At 40.4% G+C, this 20,550-nt stretch overlaps 1 protein-coding gene across 6 annotated transcripts in view; it reads left to right on the forward strand.

Moving 5' to 3' along the window:
* The window catches only part of NKTR (natural killer cell triggering receptor), a 33,448-nt gene that overhangs the window by 10,057 nt on the left and 2,841 nt on the right, over positions 1–20,550 (forward strand). For 2 of the 6 annotated variants that reach the window (XM_084903168.1, XM_084903170.1), the window contains 10 exons: positions 6,564–6,593; positions 7,035–7,180; positions 8,078–8,300; positions 9,216–9,371; positions 10,732–10,819; positions 11,296–11,441; positions 12,802–15,675; positions 18,279–18,374; positions 19,154–19,210; positions 19,727–19,831. In XM_084903168.1, the coding sequence (XP_084759294.1) occupies positions 6,564–6,593; positions 7,035–7,180; positions 8,078–8,300; positions 9,216–9,371; positions 10,732–10,819; positions 11,296–11,441; positions 12,802–15,675; positions 18,279–18,374; positions 19,154–19,210; positions 19,727–19,831 (3,921 nt within the window). Of the gene's footprint in view, positions 1–3,525; positions 3,549–6,563; positions 6,594–7,034; positions 7,181–8,077; positions 8,301–9,215; positions 9,372–10,731; positions 10,820–11,295; positions 11,442–12,801; positions 15,676–18,278; positions 18,375–19,153; positions 19,211–19,525; positions 19,556–19,726; positions 19,832–20,550 lie in introns of those variants that run through there. The other 4 variants (XR_014796712.1, XR_014796713.1, XM_084903171.1 and 1 more) reach the window with 4 other exon arrangements.

The raw sequence follows: 20,550 nt of genomic DNA on the forward strand, positions 1-20,550 counted from the left end.
TTTGCTTTTTTAGAAAGGACAGTAAAATGGAGATGGTTTTTTTTCATAAAAGAATAATCTTTGAAAATTCACGTTTTGCAAGCCTAAATCCTTTTGGAATTGGCAGTAGTAAAAAAGTATAACTGCTATCTTAACTTGTGTATGTGATCACAGATAGCATCTCTCAGGGTTGAGGCTTCAGGGGTTGATGGTCACAGAGCCATCTGATGGCTCCCCTGCCTTTCGCCTTCTTACCACAGCTCTTTCTGTGGCACCTAGTAGTAGTTCTGCCATTTAAAAAAGAAAGGATAGTGTAAGAATGGATGGTAAACATGCCAAGAACTGTCTTTATGGTTCCTGTTTTGTAAACTAATAAGCACTTTTGATATATCCTTGCAAAAATTGTATTTGTAGTTTATGTTCTAAATCTGTTACTTTGCAATTGCTAAAGCTATTTAACGCTATTAGTGTGGGTATTTTCAAAGTGTTCCTCAAGAATTTTTGTGCTTTGTGCAATAACTATTGTCTTCATTACTTACACGTTTAAAACTTCCCCTTCCTATGCATACAGCTTTTTTATTATATATAATTTTGCGTATATTGCTTTCTTTGGGTAGAACAATTACATAGATGATGGAAATCAGGCTTTCTTCTATCAAGCTACTTGTAATTTTTGCAATAATTGCTTATATCTACTACTGTATTAGTGATCATGATTTTGGTTTAGGGACCTAAATAGAAGAAAACGGATTCTTTTTGGAATTGCACTGCTCAGGAAACATGAGAGAAGTGATGTATGGTGGTGTCCCCATGGATCACTGAGGAAATAATGGTTCATGGTGAGGTATTTTTGAAGGAATTCAAAGAACAGGGACAAAAGTCATAACCAAGTTAATTCAGTATTTAGTCATTTTGTCCTTTTTATTATTATTTATGTTTTAAGCCAAAGACTAGGAAGCACCACAATAAAAGGTATAGAATTACAAAGTCTTGGAATAGAAAAGAATTTAGAAATCTGGTTCATTCTTTTTGTTCCAGAGAGAATGCTAGCTAAGGAAGAAAAGCCAGGTTATAAAAATTTCATTCATAATCTATAAAAAGTTGATAGCTAGAAAGAGAATCCTGTACACAGGAAGGTACGAAATCTCATTGACCTCTCTGCTCTGAATTTGTTGTGGTTAGGTTTTAGAAGCATCAAGCATTCTTGGAAAATAAAATGCACATTATACAGTACTACCCCACTTTCAAAGATCAAGTAAATATTTTAGTGTGAACATGTGCACATAAAGAAAGTTTTGTGGGTTGATCCTAAGTTTCTGACTATGTGAAATGATTTTTATGCAGACATTGTCTTGTCTAGAGGAAATCAGTGCCTTTGCCTAGTTTTCATCAGTCTAAGACAGGGGTCTTCAAACTACGGCCCGCGGGCCACATGCAGCCCGCAGAGGAGTCTGATCCGGCCCGCCAGGTTTTTTGGGCAGTGAGCGCAGCCGAGGTGTTACAGTAGGAATTAGTAGTTCATATAGTCCGGCCCTCCAGCTCTCTGAGGGACCGTGATCTGGCCCCCACTTTAAAAAGTTTGAGGACCCCTGGTCTAAGAGGTGCTGCGAAGAAGCTTTGGGCTCATGGAGCCTCTGCCAGGAGCAGCAGCAATCTGTCCGCTGTGCCTATGTCACAATTGTGGGGTAGAAAGACTTTCAGAACTTCACAGAAGTCTCTGTCATTGGTCATGATAATTATCAAAAGGTCTGAAAACAAGATAATGCAGAAAAGTCAAACTTGACTTTAAACAATGAGTTTTTGTTATACTTTAGCAGTTATAAATAGGACTAGAGGGAGGAAAACAGAAGAATTTCTAGAATGTGCTTTGTCCTTTAAGAATCTGACTTGCTGCTCACCTGAAAGAGACAGAGATGCTGATCACCCAGAGCAAAGGGCGCTGGGTGGTTTGGGTTTAGGGGGTTATAAAGCTTTGTTGACATTTGGGGTAGCAGAAGTGTGTGTGGAGAGAAATGCTTTTTCCTCCGCTATTCATGAATAGTGAGAAGAAATGCTAGTTAGTAAGCTGAGAAGGTCTAGCTTTTTTCTTTTTTGTGGGTAATAGCTTCATATGTTATTTTTAGGATTTTTCATGACAAAGATGCTTATGAAACTTAACCATAAGCCAGGTTCTCCAAGTATCACGTATCATCCCTAAAATTCGGTCTTAGTATTACTTAGTATTTAGGTGATGTATGTATTGGTAGATATTATGTTAACATTAATTAGCACTGAATTTTTTAGAACTCTTACTTTGTGACGTTTGGAACATAATTGTAGGCACCGTAATGTGGCTTGGCAGTTTCTGTTGCCCTTACAAGGGTGTGCCGCTCCGTTAATTTGTTGGTGCCTCCTCCAGGATGGTGTGGTGGTTTCAGGGGCTGGAAGGAAAAAATCGCATGTTAAAGACTGCATTAGACAGAAATATGCTATCTCTGTTTCCTTCTCTTATACTATTTTACACTGAGAGTCATTGTTTTTACATTCACTGAAAACTTCACATTATTTGAAACATATTCTTTTTTGACAGTAATCCATGTATCAATGCCATTACACGAAATTATAGCTTGTTTTTAAGTACTGGTATTTTAATATTTGATATGTCCTAAAAACCTGTAAAGAATTTTGTCCACTATAAAATAAGATTTTGGTCTGAGTAGTAATAGCTATTTTTAGAGTTCAGTAGAGTTAAAATTGATCAGACAGTATATATTCTTTGAAAAAAAGTACATAATGGGGAAAATCAGAATTAGGACAATAAAGTTCTGTTAATGTGGCCAAGATTTGACAGCGTACTCTCATACATTCATCTATTTTGCCTTTTTGTCTTTTGAGAAGGTCTTTAAAATTCTAGTTATGATGCTTTATTATATTATTATTTTCAGTGACTTAACAGCTGCAGTGTGTTCATGTCTGTGAACAGTAGCTACAGTCCAAAATTTGCTTATTTATTTCTGGTGGTGGTATGTTGTGATGTGTAATTGAAAAATGGTTTCAAATGTGGGAGCACAAACGTTCTTGAACTATTTGAAGTGAATTAGTAAAAAAGTTTTCTGAAATGTTGTTTGTTTTGAATTTTCTTAACTCAGTATTTTTTCCATTTAAATCTTTGTTTTCCACTGGTATAATGGCTCCTGGGCATTAAAGATTTATGTTTTTATATGTACTCTGGATACATTGTTCTTTTTTAAAGAAAAATGTTAGTTGACTTAGCTAGTTTCTAGGATTTGTGAAGCAAAAATGTAATGTTTTGTTGATAGGTATTGACAGTCTGAGAGATTTCAACTTCAACCACAATGCTTTTCTTAAATATGACTCACCTCTACATACATACCTATGTGAAAGAAAATTTAGAGCCCTCCATTTTAAGAAGCTTTCTTGCTTTGCATAAAATTTGAAAATATTTAATTTCAAAGTTATATTAATATTAAAACATAGATTCAGTCTTGTCTTAAAAGTGTATTACAATTTATTTCTTGCCATTTTTGTGTAAAATTTACAGAAAGAGTGTTACACCGTGCGCTCCAAAGGTAATGTCTCATTACTCTAAGGCTCTCTCTCTCTCTCTCTCTCATTCTCTCTCTCTCTCTTTGCCTCTATCTCTTTAATCCTATTGTATGTGCATTGAACAATTTTAAGGGGAAATAAAACTCTGCTTGATCTATATGGCAGCAATACCTGTAAAACAAGTGTGTTTTATTGTTCATGGTTGACCCTGCGAAGCATGTTTTCATTTCAGTGGCTTATTTCTACCAAGTTTTCACACATCTTCAGGGTTGGGGGTGTTATATTGTATATAATGGCTTTAGATTTCATTTTAGTATAGAACTATTCATTTCTGAATAAGGCCAAAGCTTCTTTGATAATGGTATAAAAATAGATTGTTGGAGTAATAGTGACCCTTTACAATTTATAGGATTTACAAAGTTTAAATGAACCCTGGTACATATAAAGGGGTGGACAAAAGTAGGTTTACAGTTGTGAGTACACGAAACAGAGTTTATTCTTGTAATATTTATTGATTGATTGTTGTACTATTTATTTAATATCATTAACCTATTTTTGCTCACCCCTGCATTTTTTACGTAGATTCAAGGGTTAGGGAAACCTGGACAATTAGTATCTAAGTGACAGGAAAAATGAAAATATTGAAATCTTGTCATTTGAAATGTTCTGTGTGGTTTTCCTTTAGATATGCTTTCATAAGCATGAACAAATGATAGTGTTTTAAGGTCTTAACTTACTGAACATATGTCATCACTGCATGGGACTTGACAACTGTATCGTTTTGAAAGATCAAAACAAGAGTTAGTGAAATGAGATGGCTTTGTCCATTGTAATAGAATTGAATAGCTTGGACCCAGCATATCACTTCCTCTGTCCTTCTGTAACCCCTTTGGCAGCATCCTCTGTTTATCATGTTTGAGTGTCAGCCCATGCCAGTAAGCCTGCTTTACACTGGGATTTCTCCTGAAATGGGGGCAGAACCCCAGAGGGCTTCCTTTCGTTAGGATCCTTTCAGTATTCTTAATACGTAGCCTAACCAACTAGGGTGTAAGTTTGTATTGCTGCATCTTGAGTTGCAGACATGAGTGAACGGATGAATTACACCAGGTTGGACACTGTGGACCAGCTGAAATTTGTCCTTGAATGAATTGTTCCTGTCTTCATTTGTTTCTTTCACTACTGCAGTGAAGGGCCAAGTTCATTTGTCTTCAGCTTTCATTTGAATTAAAAACACAACTTGAATTTACATAAAGGTAGTTATTCTGTCCTCATATCGACTCTCAGGTGCAATGTTGCTACATCAGTGCAGTTAGCTAGAATGTTTATATCTTACTATTTGCACAGGTTTGCCATATTACAGCATTCCTATTAGCCAAGGTGGCAACTTGAATTGGGTACTGTGTGTTTTAGAAAAATCTGTAGGTTTTCCTCAGTTCCAGAAGATTTGAGAATTGTGAGAGAAAGGATCAAGGAAGGAAGAGGAATAAATCTAACCAACAAATCATCCATTGTTTTCACTGCTGCACATTTGAAATGGAGCAGAACATTTATACCTTTGAATTTTTTTATATCTTTCCTACAATGGAATCACTGTCTAGTGGACTGATTCCACCCTGTCTTTAATGTGCTTTGGTAAAGTTTGATAATTGTGGGAAACATATTTCTTTCTCAAAGTTATCGTCCAAGGTAGTTTCTGGATGCTAGTTTATTGATTGAAGCATTAGTGCCTCACCAGTTTGCTAGACTTAATCTCTCTTTTCTTTTTCTTTTTTCTTTTCTTTCTTTCTCCTGTCTGTTTTTATTCATTTTACATTACATTAGCTTAAGTAACCACTTCTCAATCTTCTAAGGAAAATTTGAGACTAGTGGTTTTAAAACTCAAGATCCCCTTTAAAATTCTAGAACTACTTAGGTTGACATTTTAATTTTCTTAAATTATGAAGTGGTCTTACAGAACTGGATTTTAATGTAAGTATAAGTGTTAAAGTTCTTTGTAGAATACTGACTTTTAGCATTGTTGTGATGGTTAAATTGTATTTTGTTCACTTAAAATGAATGTGAAAATTGATAAAGGAGCTCCTAGAACAATTGACTGGTTTAACATGGCCTGAGGTCCAGTGATCTTTCTCTCAAGTGTTCATTACTCATCTTAAAAGTTAAGATGTTTGTGGCATATCCATCTGAGTCTAGCTATATCTGCTTTTGATTTTTTTCTATGCAATTCACAAGGTGAAGATCTGTGAAAATGCTATGGGAAAACCAGTTTGGGTTCAAAATATTTTAACTAAATGTACCCCAAAGGCTTCTCAAGAGCGACTAGCTGCCAGCTTGTGACTGGAAGAAGCCAGTTGAGTGTTTCCTGGGCCACAGAAATTTGAAATGTCTGATGTTGCCCATCGTTGTTTACCTTGCTGTCAGAAGTGTTGGCAGACTGAAGGTTTGCTCCTATTGCATTTTCAGAGTTGCTCTGAGTGGCGGCAGAGCTTTACCTTAGGTGAAGGAAAAGCGGTGGAAAGTTCTGGAAACGATTCCTGAAGCCTCACTTCCATCTGCCTGCCTAAAAGATGCACACTGACTCAGTATGAGACGTAGGAAAAGAACTCATGCTCGTCAAGTGTGTGGAGCACGTGTTGGTCACACTTTCATTTTTGTAGAGCAAATGATAGTTCTTTTTATTCTTGTTTGGTTATCTTAATACATTTTGAGTTTTTTTGTTTTGTTTTGAATTTAGAGCAACTTTAATATTAATGTCTATGCTGCTGTATATTTCAAACATTTCATAAATATGTGTGTATATGTGTATGTGTGCATATATGTATATATAGAGAAATATAATTGAGTTTTTTAATCAGTAAAATGCTACTATTGCTGTTTTTAAGGCTTACATATGTATTTTAAGTTACATATATATCATATTTAACTTTTTCCTGGTCTTTTTATCTTTACCTCTTTGTTTTCTACATGCTCTGTGTTCAACTCTTCTGCTCTGTTCACCTGAACACCCGGCTTCTGCCATCTTTGTGATGTTTGCTCCTCAGTACCACCAAACCTGCTCCACACCTGGATGGGTAGGAATCTTTTATTGCTTCGGGCAGGGGAGGTGGGGACTGTGTGGTCAGTCTCAGGCATATTGGACCATGGGTAAACCCTCAAGGGGCGCTCTTGGTCCTTTACAGCCAGGCTCTTTAAAGTTCATACATAGGGGACGGTAACCTTGAGACTTCGTGGCTTCCATGTCCCTGAAGGGGCCTTTACCAGGATGGTTTCTGAATAGCAAGTGCATTCTGTTAAAGAACTATTTACTATAAAATAGTTAAGAACCATTGTTTTAAAGGCAGAAAACTAAGGCCCAATTTGAGTAATTGCTTTTTTTCTTTTTTCTTTTATGAAGCCGATTTCAAGTTCTATGCATCAGAAACTGTGCTTTTATAATTGGGTCTGTGGACATGATTACTGCTTGTGCTTAATTGTCGGCAAACCAACTCTTTCTTACATCTGTGTTGTGACAGGGTGCATGTTGTCTTTGGACTAGTTATTTCCGGGTTTGAAGTAATCGAACAAATTGAAAATCTGAAAACTGATGCTGCAAGCAGACCTTATGCAGATGTGCGAGTTATTGACTGTGGGGTACTTGCCACAAAATCAACAAAAGATGGTAAGAGTTTGGGGTGAGGGGGTAAAGGGAGCTAGGATACAGGCAACTCACGGTGAAACTGTGACTTAGAAATACCGCTGGATACCTCTGGATTTAATGAGTGGTATATCCATAGCTCTGAGACCCTTTATCATACCCAGTTTCCAGTCCATCAGCAAATCTCACCAAATCTTACCTCTTCTTCTTACTTCCCCTGCCACCTGGCTAACACCACCAGTGTCTCTTACCTGGCTTATTGCAATAGCCTCATAAGTGTACTTTGCCTCTCTATAATCTTTTCTCAGTGGCAGTAGCCTCTCCTTGCTTACACTCTTGCCCTTCTGCAGTCTGTCCTTAAGATCCACCGGAGTGGCCTTCTCCTAGGGCTCCCTTCTCAGTCAGCCAAAGCTGAAGTCTTCACAATGGCCTGTGAGGCATCTGGCTCTGTTGTTTCCGACCTTTTTCCCCTCATGCGTTGTCTTCCAGCATGTTGTCCTTGACAACTCAGACATGTTGTGCCGCTGACTCCTCTGTCTGGAACACTATTCAGATATCTGGCTGACCCACTCCCTCCCTTTACTAAAGTCTCTGCTCAGATGTTATCTTAAATTATCCCTGACTCCCTATTCCCTTTATACTGCTCCCCCAGCCCCCCTATTATTTGTCATATTCTGAGTGTAAGCAGTTACTTTCTTATCTGACCCCACTAGAATATCGACTCCATGAAGGCAAGGGCTTTGTTGCTTTACAATCTCACCAGAAAACAGTATTATCAGCTTGAAAAAAAGCTTATTTAAATTTTGTTTTTAGTATGTTACACATAAAGCATATTTTACAATATTTGCTAATCACATTTTTTACTCTGAAAGGTAGGCACTGAAACCCAGTACTAATATTTTTGTTAATATTTCTTGAAAGTTTTTGAGAAAAAAAGGAAGAAACCAACTCATTCAGAAGACTCGGATTCCTCTTCCAATTCCTCTTCCTCTTCAGAATCATCTTCGGAAAGTGAAGTTGAACGTGAGAGAAGCAGAAGAAGGAAGCGTAAGAGGAGGCCAAAAGTTAAACATTCAAAAAAAAGACGAAAGGAAGCAAGTAGTTCAGAAGAGCCAAGGAATAAGCATGTAGTGAGTCCAAAAGGGTAAGTGAACCCTGGGATTGTCTCACCTGAAAGAGAGAAACTCCCTGAGATGGGAAAGCACGTATAATTCTGTAAACTTCGCTCTACGACTTATAAAGAAGAGCATTTTTTTACTGTAAATGAAATCTGGCAAATATAGGGTAGCATAGACATTTTATTTGTTTGCAGGTGAAAACATTCCCTGAAACTTTTATTTTTTTTTTATTTTTATTTTTTTTAATATTTTATTATAAATATATTTTATTTATTTTGTACAGAGAGGAAGGAAGAGAGCCAGAGAGCCAGAAACATCGATGAGAGAGAGTCATCGATCAGCTGCCTCTTGCACACCCCCTACTGGGGATATGCCTGCAACCAAGGTACATGCCCTTGAACGGAATCGAACCCGGGACCCTTCAGTCCCCAAGCTGATGCTCTACCCATTGAGCCAAACCGGTCTCGGCTCCCTGAAACTTTTAAAATAGATTTTTTTGTTGATTTTTAGAGAGAAAGGAAGGGAGAGTGAAAGAGAGAAATATCAATGATGAGAGAGAAGCATTGATCAGTTGCCTCCTGCATGTCCCCTAACCAGGATTGGGCCTACAACCCGGGCATTTGCCCTGACCAGGAATAGAACCAGCAACCTTTTGGTGCTCGGAACAACGCCCAACCAGCTGAGCCACATAGTCCAGGGCTTCTTGAAACTCTTAAAAGAGAAAAGTTGAATACATTTGACAATATTAAGAATCTTAGTACTGTGGGTTTTCACTTGAGTCGATGTTTATATGTTCTTTGAGGAAACTGTATAAACCTTTTGAATAAGACTTGTAAGGTATCAGTAGTTTTGCTATTTAATATCTAATTTTATGTGCTTTTATTATAATGGAATGCAAACATTACATATCTTTATTGGTGACTTGGTGTGTTCTCTCTAAGTCATTCTGAAAGGAGTGATAACAATGAAAAAAGGTCAGTCGATTCAAATGCTAAAAGGGAGAAGCCTGTGGTCCGCCCAGAAGAGATACCCCCGGTGCCCGAGAACCGATTCTTACTGCGAAGAGATATGCCTCTGGTCACAGTGGAACCTGAACCGTAAGTAGGCTGGTTAACCTGTGTTTTCATTTCTGATTGGTGATTTTCATCAGCCTATTGCAGTTCCACACTCATTTATGGAGCATGACCTATAGTCAAAGCACTTGAAAGCTGACTATGGGAGATATCAGATTAGAGAATGACTTTTACCCTTCTTCCAGGATTCATGTTCTATAAGTAATAGGAAAAGGGGGCTGGACAAGTTGGTCAGGGGAGAAGTTCTTGTTGGAGGCCTGGAGAGATTTCATTGCTAATAACATTTCCTTGGTTTTCCATTAGAGGTGAAACTTTGGTTGTCAGAGCAAAGTGAGTTGAACTCTTTGGATCTAATAGAGTAATAAACAGTAGTTGGGGTGATGGAGAATTAGGGTTTAATGGAGAGAGTTTTGGTTTGCGGTGATGAAAAAGTTTTAGAAAGATAATTGTGGTGGTTGCATAACATTGTGAATATAATTAATATCAGTGAATTGTGAATTGGGTATTATATATATTATACCCAATAAAAAATTTATTTAAAAATGCTTCTTAACATAATGCCTGATACATAGTAAGTACTCAGTAAAAGCTAGCCATTATATTAACAAGCTGAGGTAGGAAACAACTTCTTAATGCATGAACTGTAGTCACCACCAAGTCCATACGTTTAAAATTGCCCATAAGATGACGCACCCATTTCAGAGCATTGAAAGAGGGACAGATTAGAGAGGTGGAGACAAATGAACTGTAAGAAATATAAAGTAAAATTTTAAATGACTAAAAAAAGCACAACTAAGCATCAGAATCAGGAATAACTCAGAATTCCTTTAGAACATTACTTTTTGACAAACATCTAAAAGAGGATTTTGTTGCACTAGCCGGTTTGGCTCAGTGGATAGAATGTAGGCCCACGGACTGAAGGGTCCCTTGTTTGATTCTGGTTACGGACACGTACCTCAGTTGTAGGCTCGATTCCCAGCCATGGTTGGGGTACGTGTGAGAGGCAAGCAATCGATATGTCTCTCTCACCTTGATGTTTCTCTCTCTAAAATCAATGGAAAATATTCTCAGTTGAGGATTAACACAAAAAAAGAAGAAAAAAAAGAAGAAGGGGATTTTGTTTAAAAACAGTGCTTAAAAAGATAGATACTAGTATCATATACCCAATTGGGTTACTCCTTTTTCTCACCCACCCACCCACCCACCCCCAGTTTTGGCATTTAAAACTTTTGCTTTAAGAAATAGATTTTGTGGAGTGCCTCATTCTACAAATGTGCTGGGTCTAAATGAAGTGTTTATGTATTACAGGGGCATAAATTGTACATGTAAACATTGAGAGAACTGCTTACATTTCCTAATTTTTATTTTTAATTCTTCTTTCCAGGAAGATTCCTGATGCTACACCCATTGTAAGTGATCAGAAACCATCAGTGTCAAAGTCTGGACGGAAGATTAAAGGAAGGGGCACAATTGTATGTTTGTTAATACTCTTTTCTCAAATTACTTAAGCAGTAACATGTTTTTACCTATAGCCAAAATCCTAGCTTTCATTTTCGGTAGAATCCAAAATCTGTTCAGGGTGTTCTCCGTAACTATGGGAAGGTGTTGCTGTTAAGAGTTCCCTGCCATGTTTGAATGGGTTTAGGTATGAAGTGAACATGTGAACAATCAGTGAGAAATCTTAGTATCCTGAATACTAGTCTAGGCTAATGAATGTAACCATTAGGACTTCAAAGGGAAATTTTCACATGTGATTTTAGGTGGATCTCAGCCATTCCTGTTTCTTTTAGTTGCTTTTGTTTGATATAACTTTATATCATTCTCTTGCCATTTCAGTCATTGTTGCCTTTGAATGGGGTCTGAGATTGGGTCTTCACCTAACTCTGTCCTATAGCAGACTAATTGAGGAGCATTTTTAAAATAGTTACTCCTGTCTTTGTTTTTAAAGCGCTATCACACACCTCCAAGGTCAAGGTCCTGCTCTGAATCAGATGACGATGACAGCAGTGAGACTCCTCCTCACTGGAAAGAGGAGATGCAGAGACTGAGAGCGTACAGACCTCCTAGTGGGGAAAAGTGGAGTAAAGGAGATAAGTAAGAGCTTTGAGTACTCGCACAATCCCATGTCTGCTATATGTTAAGTATTAAGTAAATAGAGACTTACTTTTAGATTTTCCCTTAAAGATTTAAATGTAAAATTAGACACTGACCAGAGAATAGTACATTTGGGAATACTTGGCAAAAATAGTGCTATTAATCAGGAGGGCTGATGGCCTTGGGGTGCTTTTAATTCAAAATTTTCCCCCACTAGACTGTAAACCTATTGAGTCTCTCAAAGGTTTCTTGTTCAATTTTAGAAATATTCAGGACTTAAAATTACATAGCAGGTACTTTCATAGCCAGTCTCTTAGTCATTGACGTGTGAATTGGTAGATGGGAAAATCTGTACCCAGTGTGTGCATTGTCTTCCAACCCCAGGGGCGGTCTTCACAGAGACACCCCACAGTGGAATGCATATTTTAGAAATGGGGCTGGCGTCAGATTAGCCAGTGGAAATATACTTAAAAAAATGAAAGATACCAATGGGACCCTCTCTAATTGTTCATAATAAAATTCTCTTTTTCGGTGTGGGCATCCTATAGCGTGTTTGAAATTGGAAGAGGAAGAAAAAAGTGTGCATCTGCTGTGGAAGTGATTTAGACACAGCAGTACTGTGAACTCTCGATTTTGAGCTTGACATTACCAGTGAGATTTACAGCCTACTTTTCACGTACTTTTCCTCATTTTCCTTAATAAGTAGTTTAAACCTCGGAGGAAGGTCTTGATTACCTCTGTGAGGCTGGGCTAAAATGATAGTCTTGCCAGCTTTTTAAGCAAAAGAGGTTTCTCTTCTAGTTCAGGTAGCTGTCCTGTATGCAGGGACTCCACAGGATTGTTTGGGAACTGAGTTTGACATTGTTCCTGGAGGCAGAGGGTTATCAGCTACTCACAGTCGGGAGCATGGTAGTCAGCAGTGCTCTTGTGATTAGCTGGTTTGGTTTTCAAAACCATTTTACATTTTCCTATCAAATTTGAAGTTCTTTGCTTAGCTATGGAAAAAATTCTTCTGTAAATGGCTCCGTTAGCAGTTGCCCCTGTGTCTGCAGTTGTAAGGTCAGGATCAGGCCAGTTACTCTTAATTTACCCTTCCTGCAGGCGCTTTAAGTGTTGATCTAGCCAATACTTTGTCATTAACTAGGTTTTTGTCAGTGCATTTGTATGGACAACAAATGCCTTTTAATTTTAACTCATAGAAGCCCTGAATGGGTAACTCAGTTGGTTGGATATTTCTCTATCCCCTCCCTCTTTTGTCTCCCTCTTTCCCTGGTCCTAAAATCAATACATTAAAAAAAAAAATTTTAATATGGAAAACATGCTTGAAGTAATGTATGCATATTATGCTATTTTTCTATAGGTTAAGTGACCCCCGTTCAAGCCGATGGGATGAAAGAAGCTTGTCCCAAAGATCGAGATCATGGTCTTACAATGGATATTATTCAGATCTTAGTACAGCAAGACACTCTGATGGTCACCATAAAAAACGCAGAAAAGACAAAAAGGTTAAACACAAAAAGAAAGCTAAAAAGCAAAAACATTGTAGAAGACACAAACAGACTAAGAAGAGAAGAATTATTGTACCATCTGACATAGAATCCTTGAAATCTTCTACCCGGCGAATGAAGTTCTCTTGTGATAGAGAAAGGAGATCTCGTTCTTCCTCACTATCATCTCATCACTCATCCAAGAGGGACTGGTCTAAATCTGATAAGGCTGAACAGAGCTCCTCCACCCATTCCAGCAGAGACTCATACAGATCCAAATCTCACTCCCAGTCCTACTCTAGAGGAAGCTCAAGATCAAGAACTCCATCGAAATCCTCCTCACATTCTCCAAGTAGATCGAAGTCCAGATCTAGTTCCAAGTCAGGGCACCAACGGACAGCATCAAAATCCCCCAAAAGAACAGCCTCTCAGCTAAGTGAAAATAAACCAGTGAAAACAGAACCTTTAAGAGCAACAGTGCCACAAAATGAAACCTTACTAGTGCCACAGCCAGTGGTGGCAGAACATATTCCTGTAATCCCACTGAGTGACAGTCCCCCTCCTTCCAGGTGGAAGCCTGGACAGAAGCCCTGGAAGCCCTCTTATGAGCGAATTCAGGAAATGAAAGCAAAAACAACCCATTTGCTATCCATCCAAAGCACTTATAGTTTAACAAATACTAAGGAGACTGGTAGTTCATCATCTTACAATAAAAGAGAAAAAAATTCCGAAAGTGATCAGAGTGCCTATTCAAAATACAGTGATAGAAGTTCAGAAAGTTCCCCAAGGTCAAGGAGCAGATCCTCTAGGAGTAGGTCTTATTCCAGATCATACTCAAGGTCGAGAAGTGTCGCTAGTTCACGTTCGAGGTCTAGGTCTCCCTCATCTAGATCTCATTCACGAGATAAATACAGCGATCGCTCACAGTGTAGCAGATCATCTTCATACTCTTCTGTTAGCAGCGATGCCGGGAGACGAGCAAAGAGAAAACTTAGATCCAGTGGGAAAAACAGCACTTCCAGTAAAAAGCAGGGCAGCAGCTCTGAAAAGGTACCTAGCAGTAAATATACCAAAGGCAGAGACAAGTCTTCGTGCCTGAGAAAGTACAGCGAAAGTAGGTCGTCCTTAGATGATTCTTCAGACAGTGAACACTCAGGTGTTCAGGTGACACAGTCAGCCCAGGAGAAAGAGAAGCAAGTCCAAATGGAAACGAATAACAGACGAGAGAAAAACAGAGATGAAGAGAAATCCAAGCCTGAACGGGAATGCCCGCGTTCCAAAAAAAGAACTTTGAAAGAGCATCTTTCTGATCACGTTAGAAATGCCGGTAAGCCCAAGAGGAAGAATTATGCTGGGAGTAAATGGGACTCTGAATCGAATTCCGAACGAGATGTCACTAAGAACAGTAAGAAGAATTCCCTACCATCTTCTGATAAGGAGGAAGGTGAGGCCACATCGGATTCTGAATCAGAGTCTGGTGAAATTCACACCAAAGCCAAACCCACAACCAAGTCTTCAAGTTCTTCCCTGCCCGATGGTGATGGTGCTTGGAAGTCATGCAAACAGCAGTCATCAACCTCTGATTCTGAGGGCTCCTGTTGCAACTCAGAAAACCCTAGAGGGAAGCCAAGGAAGCACAAACACGGGTCAAAGGAAGCTCTGAAAAGGGAACACTCCAAAAAAGGGAGAGAGAAAATGAAAGGGAAAAAAGACAAAAAGCATAAGGCCCCCAAACGAAAACAAGCATTTCACTGGCAGCCTCCACTGGAATTCGGTGAAGAGGAGGAGGAGGAGAGTAATGAAAAGCAAGTGACTCAGGAGTCACAGGAGAAAAAACAAGCTTCTGAAAACAGTGAAACCACAAAGGAAAATAGCCCCCGAACAGAGAAGCCCTGTGAAGACAGCAGCCTTCCAGATACACAGAATGCAATGACGATTTCATCAGATGCTGAGCAGCCGGCCGACGACGAGAGTAAACTCAGCCTTTCTCCCCCACCTTTAGCTGCTGAGGAAAACGTTGCTAGTTCTCCCCCAGACACTCAGCGCATTGAGGACAGCGACGCAGGCGGAGTGGAAGACATGCTTCATGCAGATGACAACATGGAGATCTGTACTCCTGATCGGAGTTCCCCAGCGAAGGCGGAGGCAGCATCCCCTCTGGGAAATTCGAGGCTGGCCACCCCAGATACGGACATAGTTGGAAAGCAGGCAGAGCATCCCGCGGCAGAGGGGAAACAGGAAAGCAGCGTGTCTGAAAGCCCCACGGCGCGGGAGGTGGGGAAACCCGACAGCAGTGCTGCGGGCGCAGCCGGTGCCGTGGACAGCACGGTGAAGAGGGAGGCGGCCGAAAGGGGTCAGGCCAGCCTCCTGGACAATAAATGGAAGCCCCTGCAAGGGGTGGGAAACCTGCCGGCACCGCCGGCTACATCCAGTGCTGTGGAAGTGAAGGCATTGACGGCTGTGCCTGAAGTGAAGCCACAAGGCTTGAGAATAGAAATTAAAAGCAAAAATAAAGTTCGGCCTGGATCCCTCTTCGATGAAGTGAGAAAGACGGCACGCTTAAACCGGAGGCCACGGAATCAGGAGAGTTCAAGTGATGAGCAGACACCTAGTCGGGATGGTGATAGCCAGTCCAGGAGTCCAAGTCGATCTCGGAGCAAATCTGAAACCAAATCTAGACATAGAACCAGGTCCGTCTCCTACAGCCACTCACGAAGTCGATCTCGAAGTTCCACATCCTCTTATCGGTGAGCAATGTTCTCTTCCCTTTTTTTTTTTTTCTCCCAAAGAGAGTCTGTTAGTGTTTAGCTTGGAAGAACATCAGAATCAGGGACAAGATCACTATTTCCAAATATCTGGAAAGTGAATAAGGAGAAGTCTTGTGCTGTGTGACTCAGCAGATTGAGGACACGGAGTAGATTTCGGGGAAGAAATGGGGCTCATTGTAAAAGGCTCTCACTTGCTATTAAGCTCCCTGGCAATAGAAATCAGTTGCTATGGTAGGTGGCAAGTTGCTCATCTTTAAAGGTGTGAAGCTGCTCTCTCACCAGTCAGTGATGAATCCTGAATTTACAGTATAGAAAGGATTAAGATTATCAGTCTAACCCTCCACTTCACACACATGGGAGATGAGGACCAGAGAGACAAAGTTGTGTGCTCAAGATGAGCATCTAATTGTACATACATATTTTTAAGTACAATTGACATTCGGTATTATTTTGTGCTAGAGGCCTGGTGCACGAAAATTCATGCATTCAGGGGAGGGCGGGTTCCTCAGCCCTACCTGCGCCCTCTCGCATTCTAGAACCCCTCTGGGGATGTCCAAAGCTGGCAGTCAGACATTCCTCTGGCAGCCTGGGAGCTCTTGGGGGATGTCCAATTAATGGCTTAGGTCTGCCTTCCCATTTATACTCTGATAGCTCTGAGCTATTGGTGGTGCTGGCCACTCCCATTTAGTACCTTCCTACCACTGCCTTTGGGGTGGGTGGTATTTTATTTTGTAAATGAAGACAGAGGCATAGAGAAGCTAAGGAATCTGCTCTACACTGAGATAGCTGAACTCTGCCTCCCTGTTTTGGTTACCCAACTAGGCCTGACACCCCTACTAGGCTGTGAACTCATTAAAGTCAGGGAATGCCTTGCAGAACATCTTGGTCCTGTCTAAAGCGTCCATGGACACATTTGGTCCAGATCTTCTGATCTGCCTAATCCTGTGTGCCATTGCCAGCTAGGCGGTCAAGGCAGGGGCGGGAGATGGGTTTTGGCAGCACAGTCACACCACAGTTATTGGACCACTAAAACATGATAGTATTTCTTATGTATTAAATAAAAAATATAAATAGCCCAGGCTGTGTAGCTCAGTTAGTTGGAGCATTGTCCTGTACACCAAAAGGTGGTGTTTCTCACATCTATGTTTCTGTCACTCCTTTCCTCCCTCCCTCCCTCTCCCCTTCCCTCTTCCTTCCTCTCTCTAAAACCAGTAAACATATCCTCGAGTGAGGATTAAAAATATACATAGAAATAAACATGAGCTCTTTGAACCCGGGGATGTGTTTTAAACACGGACGTTTTTGACAGGAACAAATATCAGGGACCATTTGGTGTCGGCCAAGTGGACATTTTTGATGGACTAAATGTCTGCTAATCCAGAGACTGCTCCCTCCTCATATTCCAGTCCCTCACAGAGACTACTTTATAAGTGTTTGCTGGGTAAATGACTGGAATCTTATTAGGACATAATGTGCTCAAAACTGCATAAAACCTGTGAGGTATTACATTACATAAGTAGCCTACACTAGGGCAATTGTCCTGATCCTAAGTGACACGTATGAACTGGGGAGAAGGGGAGGGGTCCAGGTGAATGCAGAGGGGTAGGATTGCATTGCTTGAGTTTTTGTTTGTTTTATTAAACATAAAATAGATATACAAATAAAATAAATGATTAAGGTATAAGAAGTAATAAAGAAATGTCATCTAACTTAAAATACAGAGCTTTGACATGACATCCTTAATGTAGCCTTACCCATGCTACCCTACTTTCTCCTAGAGTTAAACATTGTTCTAAACTTTCCTTATAGTTTACCATAAATGTTTCTATCTTTTCAGGGTTACTTTTGCATGTTTTCAGTCTTTATATATATACACACATATATGTGTGTGTGTGTGTATTTTATATATATATTTTTATATATAAAATACAAATATATTCACCTGGACCCCTGCCCTTCTCCCCAGTTCATACGTGTTACTTAGGATCAGGACAATAGTCCTAGTGTAGGCTACTTATGTAATGTGATACCCTTGTAATATATATAGTAGAGACTCACTGCACAAAATTCGTGCAAGGGGCTTAGCCATTGCAGCCCCAGCTTTATCTGGAAGGTCATCTGGAAGGTTGTTCAGCTGTCCGATCTAATTAGCATATTACGCTTTTTTTATTATACATATATAAATGTTCTACTCAACATTATGTTCCAGAGAGATAGTTCAGTTAATACACAAGGCTGTAGTTAATTCATTTTCCTGCTTTAGAATTTCATTAAAAATCTGTGCATTGATTTTTTTTAACCCATTCTACCATTAATGGAGATTGGATTGTTTCCTCTTCTGGTATTAATAATAGGCCTCCTGTAGGCATACCTGTACCAGCCTTTCCTGGTTTTTCTTTATTTCATTCTGTGCACTTTAAACCCTTATTAGCCGTTACTGCCATACCCACTGTGAGGAGTGCCTGAGAGATCTTTCCAATGACCTTTCCTCTTACTGTGTTTTCCCGTTCCTGCCCTCTAAGTAATTAAGTTTAACAGCATGGGGAGTTGCTCTGATTACAGCTTTCCACTCTTCGTTGTAGATCTAGAAGCTACTCCAGAAGTCGGAGCAGAGGCTGGTACAGCAGAGGCCGCACAAGAAGTCGGAGCAGTTCCTCCCGCAGTTACAAAAGTCATAGGTGAGCTGGGAACCCGCCCTCCTTTGTGGTCTCCATCCCGTCTGCTTCTCAAGGCCTGTCATTGCTGAAGGCCAGTCCAGCTTATTCCTCATCTAGCTCTTCCTTTCAAAGGGTAGTCAGATTCCTTCTGGCTGTTCTCAGGAAGGGATCTTCCCAGAATGAGGAAAGAGAAGCAGTAAAAATATTTTAATGAGGCCCTGTGTCCGCTTTCTCCTCCTCCTCCTCCTCCCAACTCACAGTACATCTTCCTTAACCACCTCTGCAGTCACCTCTGTCATGGGTGAGAGATTGGGATAGGGGGAGTTTTAAAGGGGAACCAAGAGGAAAAAGGAGGCCTCTCGGGAATTTTCCACGGCTGCAGCTTCAGTTTACGTATAAGTGTCCTCCCTGGGCAGACCTTCCTCCCCCACCCAGTGAGAGCCTCCCCACTGACTCTTTTTCTCTCTTTTTTTATTGAATTTATTGGGGTGACAGTGGTTAATGAAATTATACAAGTTTCAAGTAGACACTTCTACAGAACATCATCTGTGTGCTGTACTGGGTGACCACCCCAGGCCCACAGTGACTTTCTTTAGGTGCCAAAGAGCAGAAACTTAATCTTTCTTATGAAATCCAACGTGCTTTTTAAAACATCCAACATGCTTTTGCGATAAAGACAGAATCAGTATAGCTGCTGGATGTCATTGTGTTTTCTTCCTGATGGGCAAATAAGTGTCTAGAGTCTTGCTGTAGCCTGTCCTGATCCCTGAGATGACAATCCCTCCTGTGATTGCTACTAGGACGTCCAGCAGGAGCAGGTCCAGGAGCAGCTCATACGATCCCCACAGTCGATCCAGGTATGCACAGGGACTGGGCAGCCACCTGCGGGGCAGAGTTGAGAGGCCTTGTTTTATAAAACCCTTAATTCCCTTTAAAATGTGTTGCATTTTATTGAGAAACTTAAGCATACATATTTGTCCATGAAATCGTGCCCTTTCTAAATGAAGTCTTTTGATAGTTTTTTTTTTCTGTTGGCCCATTGTACTCTAGTGTCAAAAGGGACAATTGATGTCAAATTGTAATGGCAGGTGTTTATTGAATATAATTGCCTAATACCCACCAGATTCAATGCAACTAACTCAATGTTAATTTTGTGATATTTTTCAATACAGAAAAGAATTAACATTTTTCTGTTAAATATGGTAAGTCTGATTTGGGGAAGGTGTTAAATGTTTTCAGTACTTGTTATGCACATGTGCCTCACACCGTCAAATAGTGCCCATGTTCTAAGAAAACAGCCTGAAGCGCCTAAAAATAAGTGGGAAGAGGAGTGTTTGAACAGGAAACCTTAGTGCTTGCTGTTGCTGTTAAAGCAGGTCCTACACTTACGACAGCTACTACAGCAGGAGCCGCAGCCGCAGCCGCAGCCAGAGGAGTGACAGTTACCACCGAGGCAGAAGCTACAAAAGGCGGTCCAGGTGGGTCCCTCCCCGGGACCCGGCACGTTCCCGTGGGCGCTTGGTGTGGGAGGCGATAGACTTAGGAGAGAAAGCATAATCTTCTCAGGACAGAAACCCTTTTCCTCTTCTTGAATTCCAGCAACCCACAGGCAGCTACTAAATGCATCTAACAAAGTGACTGGCTCTCAGTGAATATCTTTCAAACTAACTGGATGGTGACCATGTCCTCTTGACTCACGATCGTAATGCTCCCGTCCATGCCCCACACCCTTCACTGGGCACCATTTTGATTTCCATACCCCTCGCTTCCTCAGTCTGATGAAATATTGGTGGTGGTTTGGGTAGCATGGAAAATTACTCTGCTCGTTTGCATGAGTGGATTTCAAGGAATTTGTACAAGACGTAATTTTTTATTTATTTTATCTTAACCTTGAAATTACTACTATCTCATTTAAAACATTTCTGAAAAGACCAGTGTCACCACATTCAGCACCCCACTGATCCACCCACTGCGGTATGCAACATCAGTGTTGCTTTCAAGCCACTCTTGTAAATAAGCTACATCCCTAGTAGCCAGTTTTGCTCAGAAGTTAGAGCATTGGCCCACGGACTGAAGGGTCAAGGTTTCAACTTCAGTCAAGGGCACATACCTCGATTGCAGGCTTGATCCCTGACTCTAGTCAGGGTACGTGCAGGAGGCAACCAATCAATGTGGGTCTCTCACATGATGTCTCTGT

The sequence above is a fragment of the Pipistrellus hanaki genome, assembly GCF_964339955.1.
Source record: "Pipistrellus hanaki genome assembly, chromosome: 13".
Classification (NCBI taxonomy): Eukaryota; Metazoa; Chordata; class Mammalia; order Chiroptera; family Vespertilionidae; genus Pipistrellus; species Pipistrellus hanaki.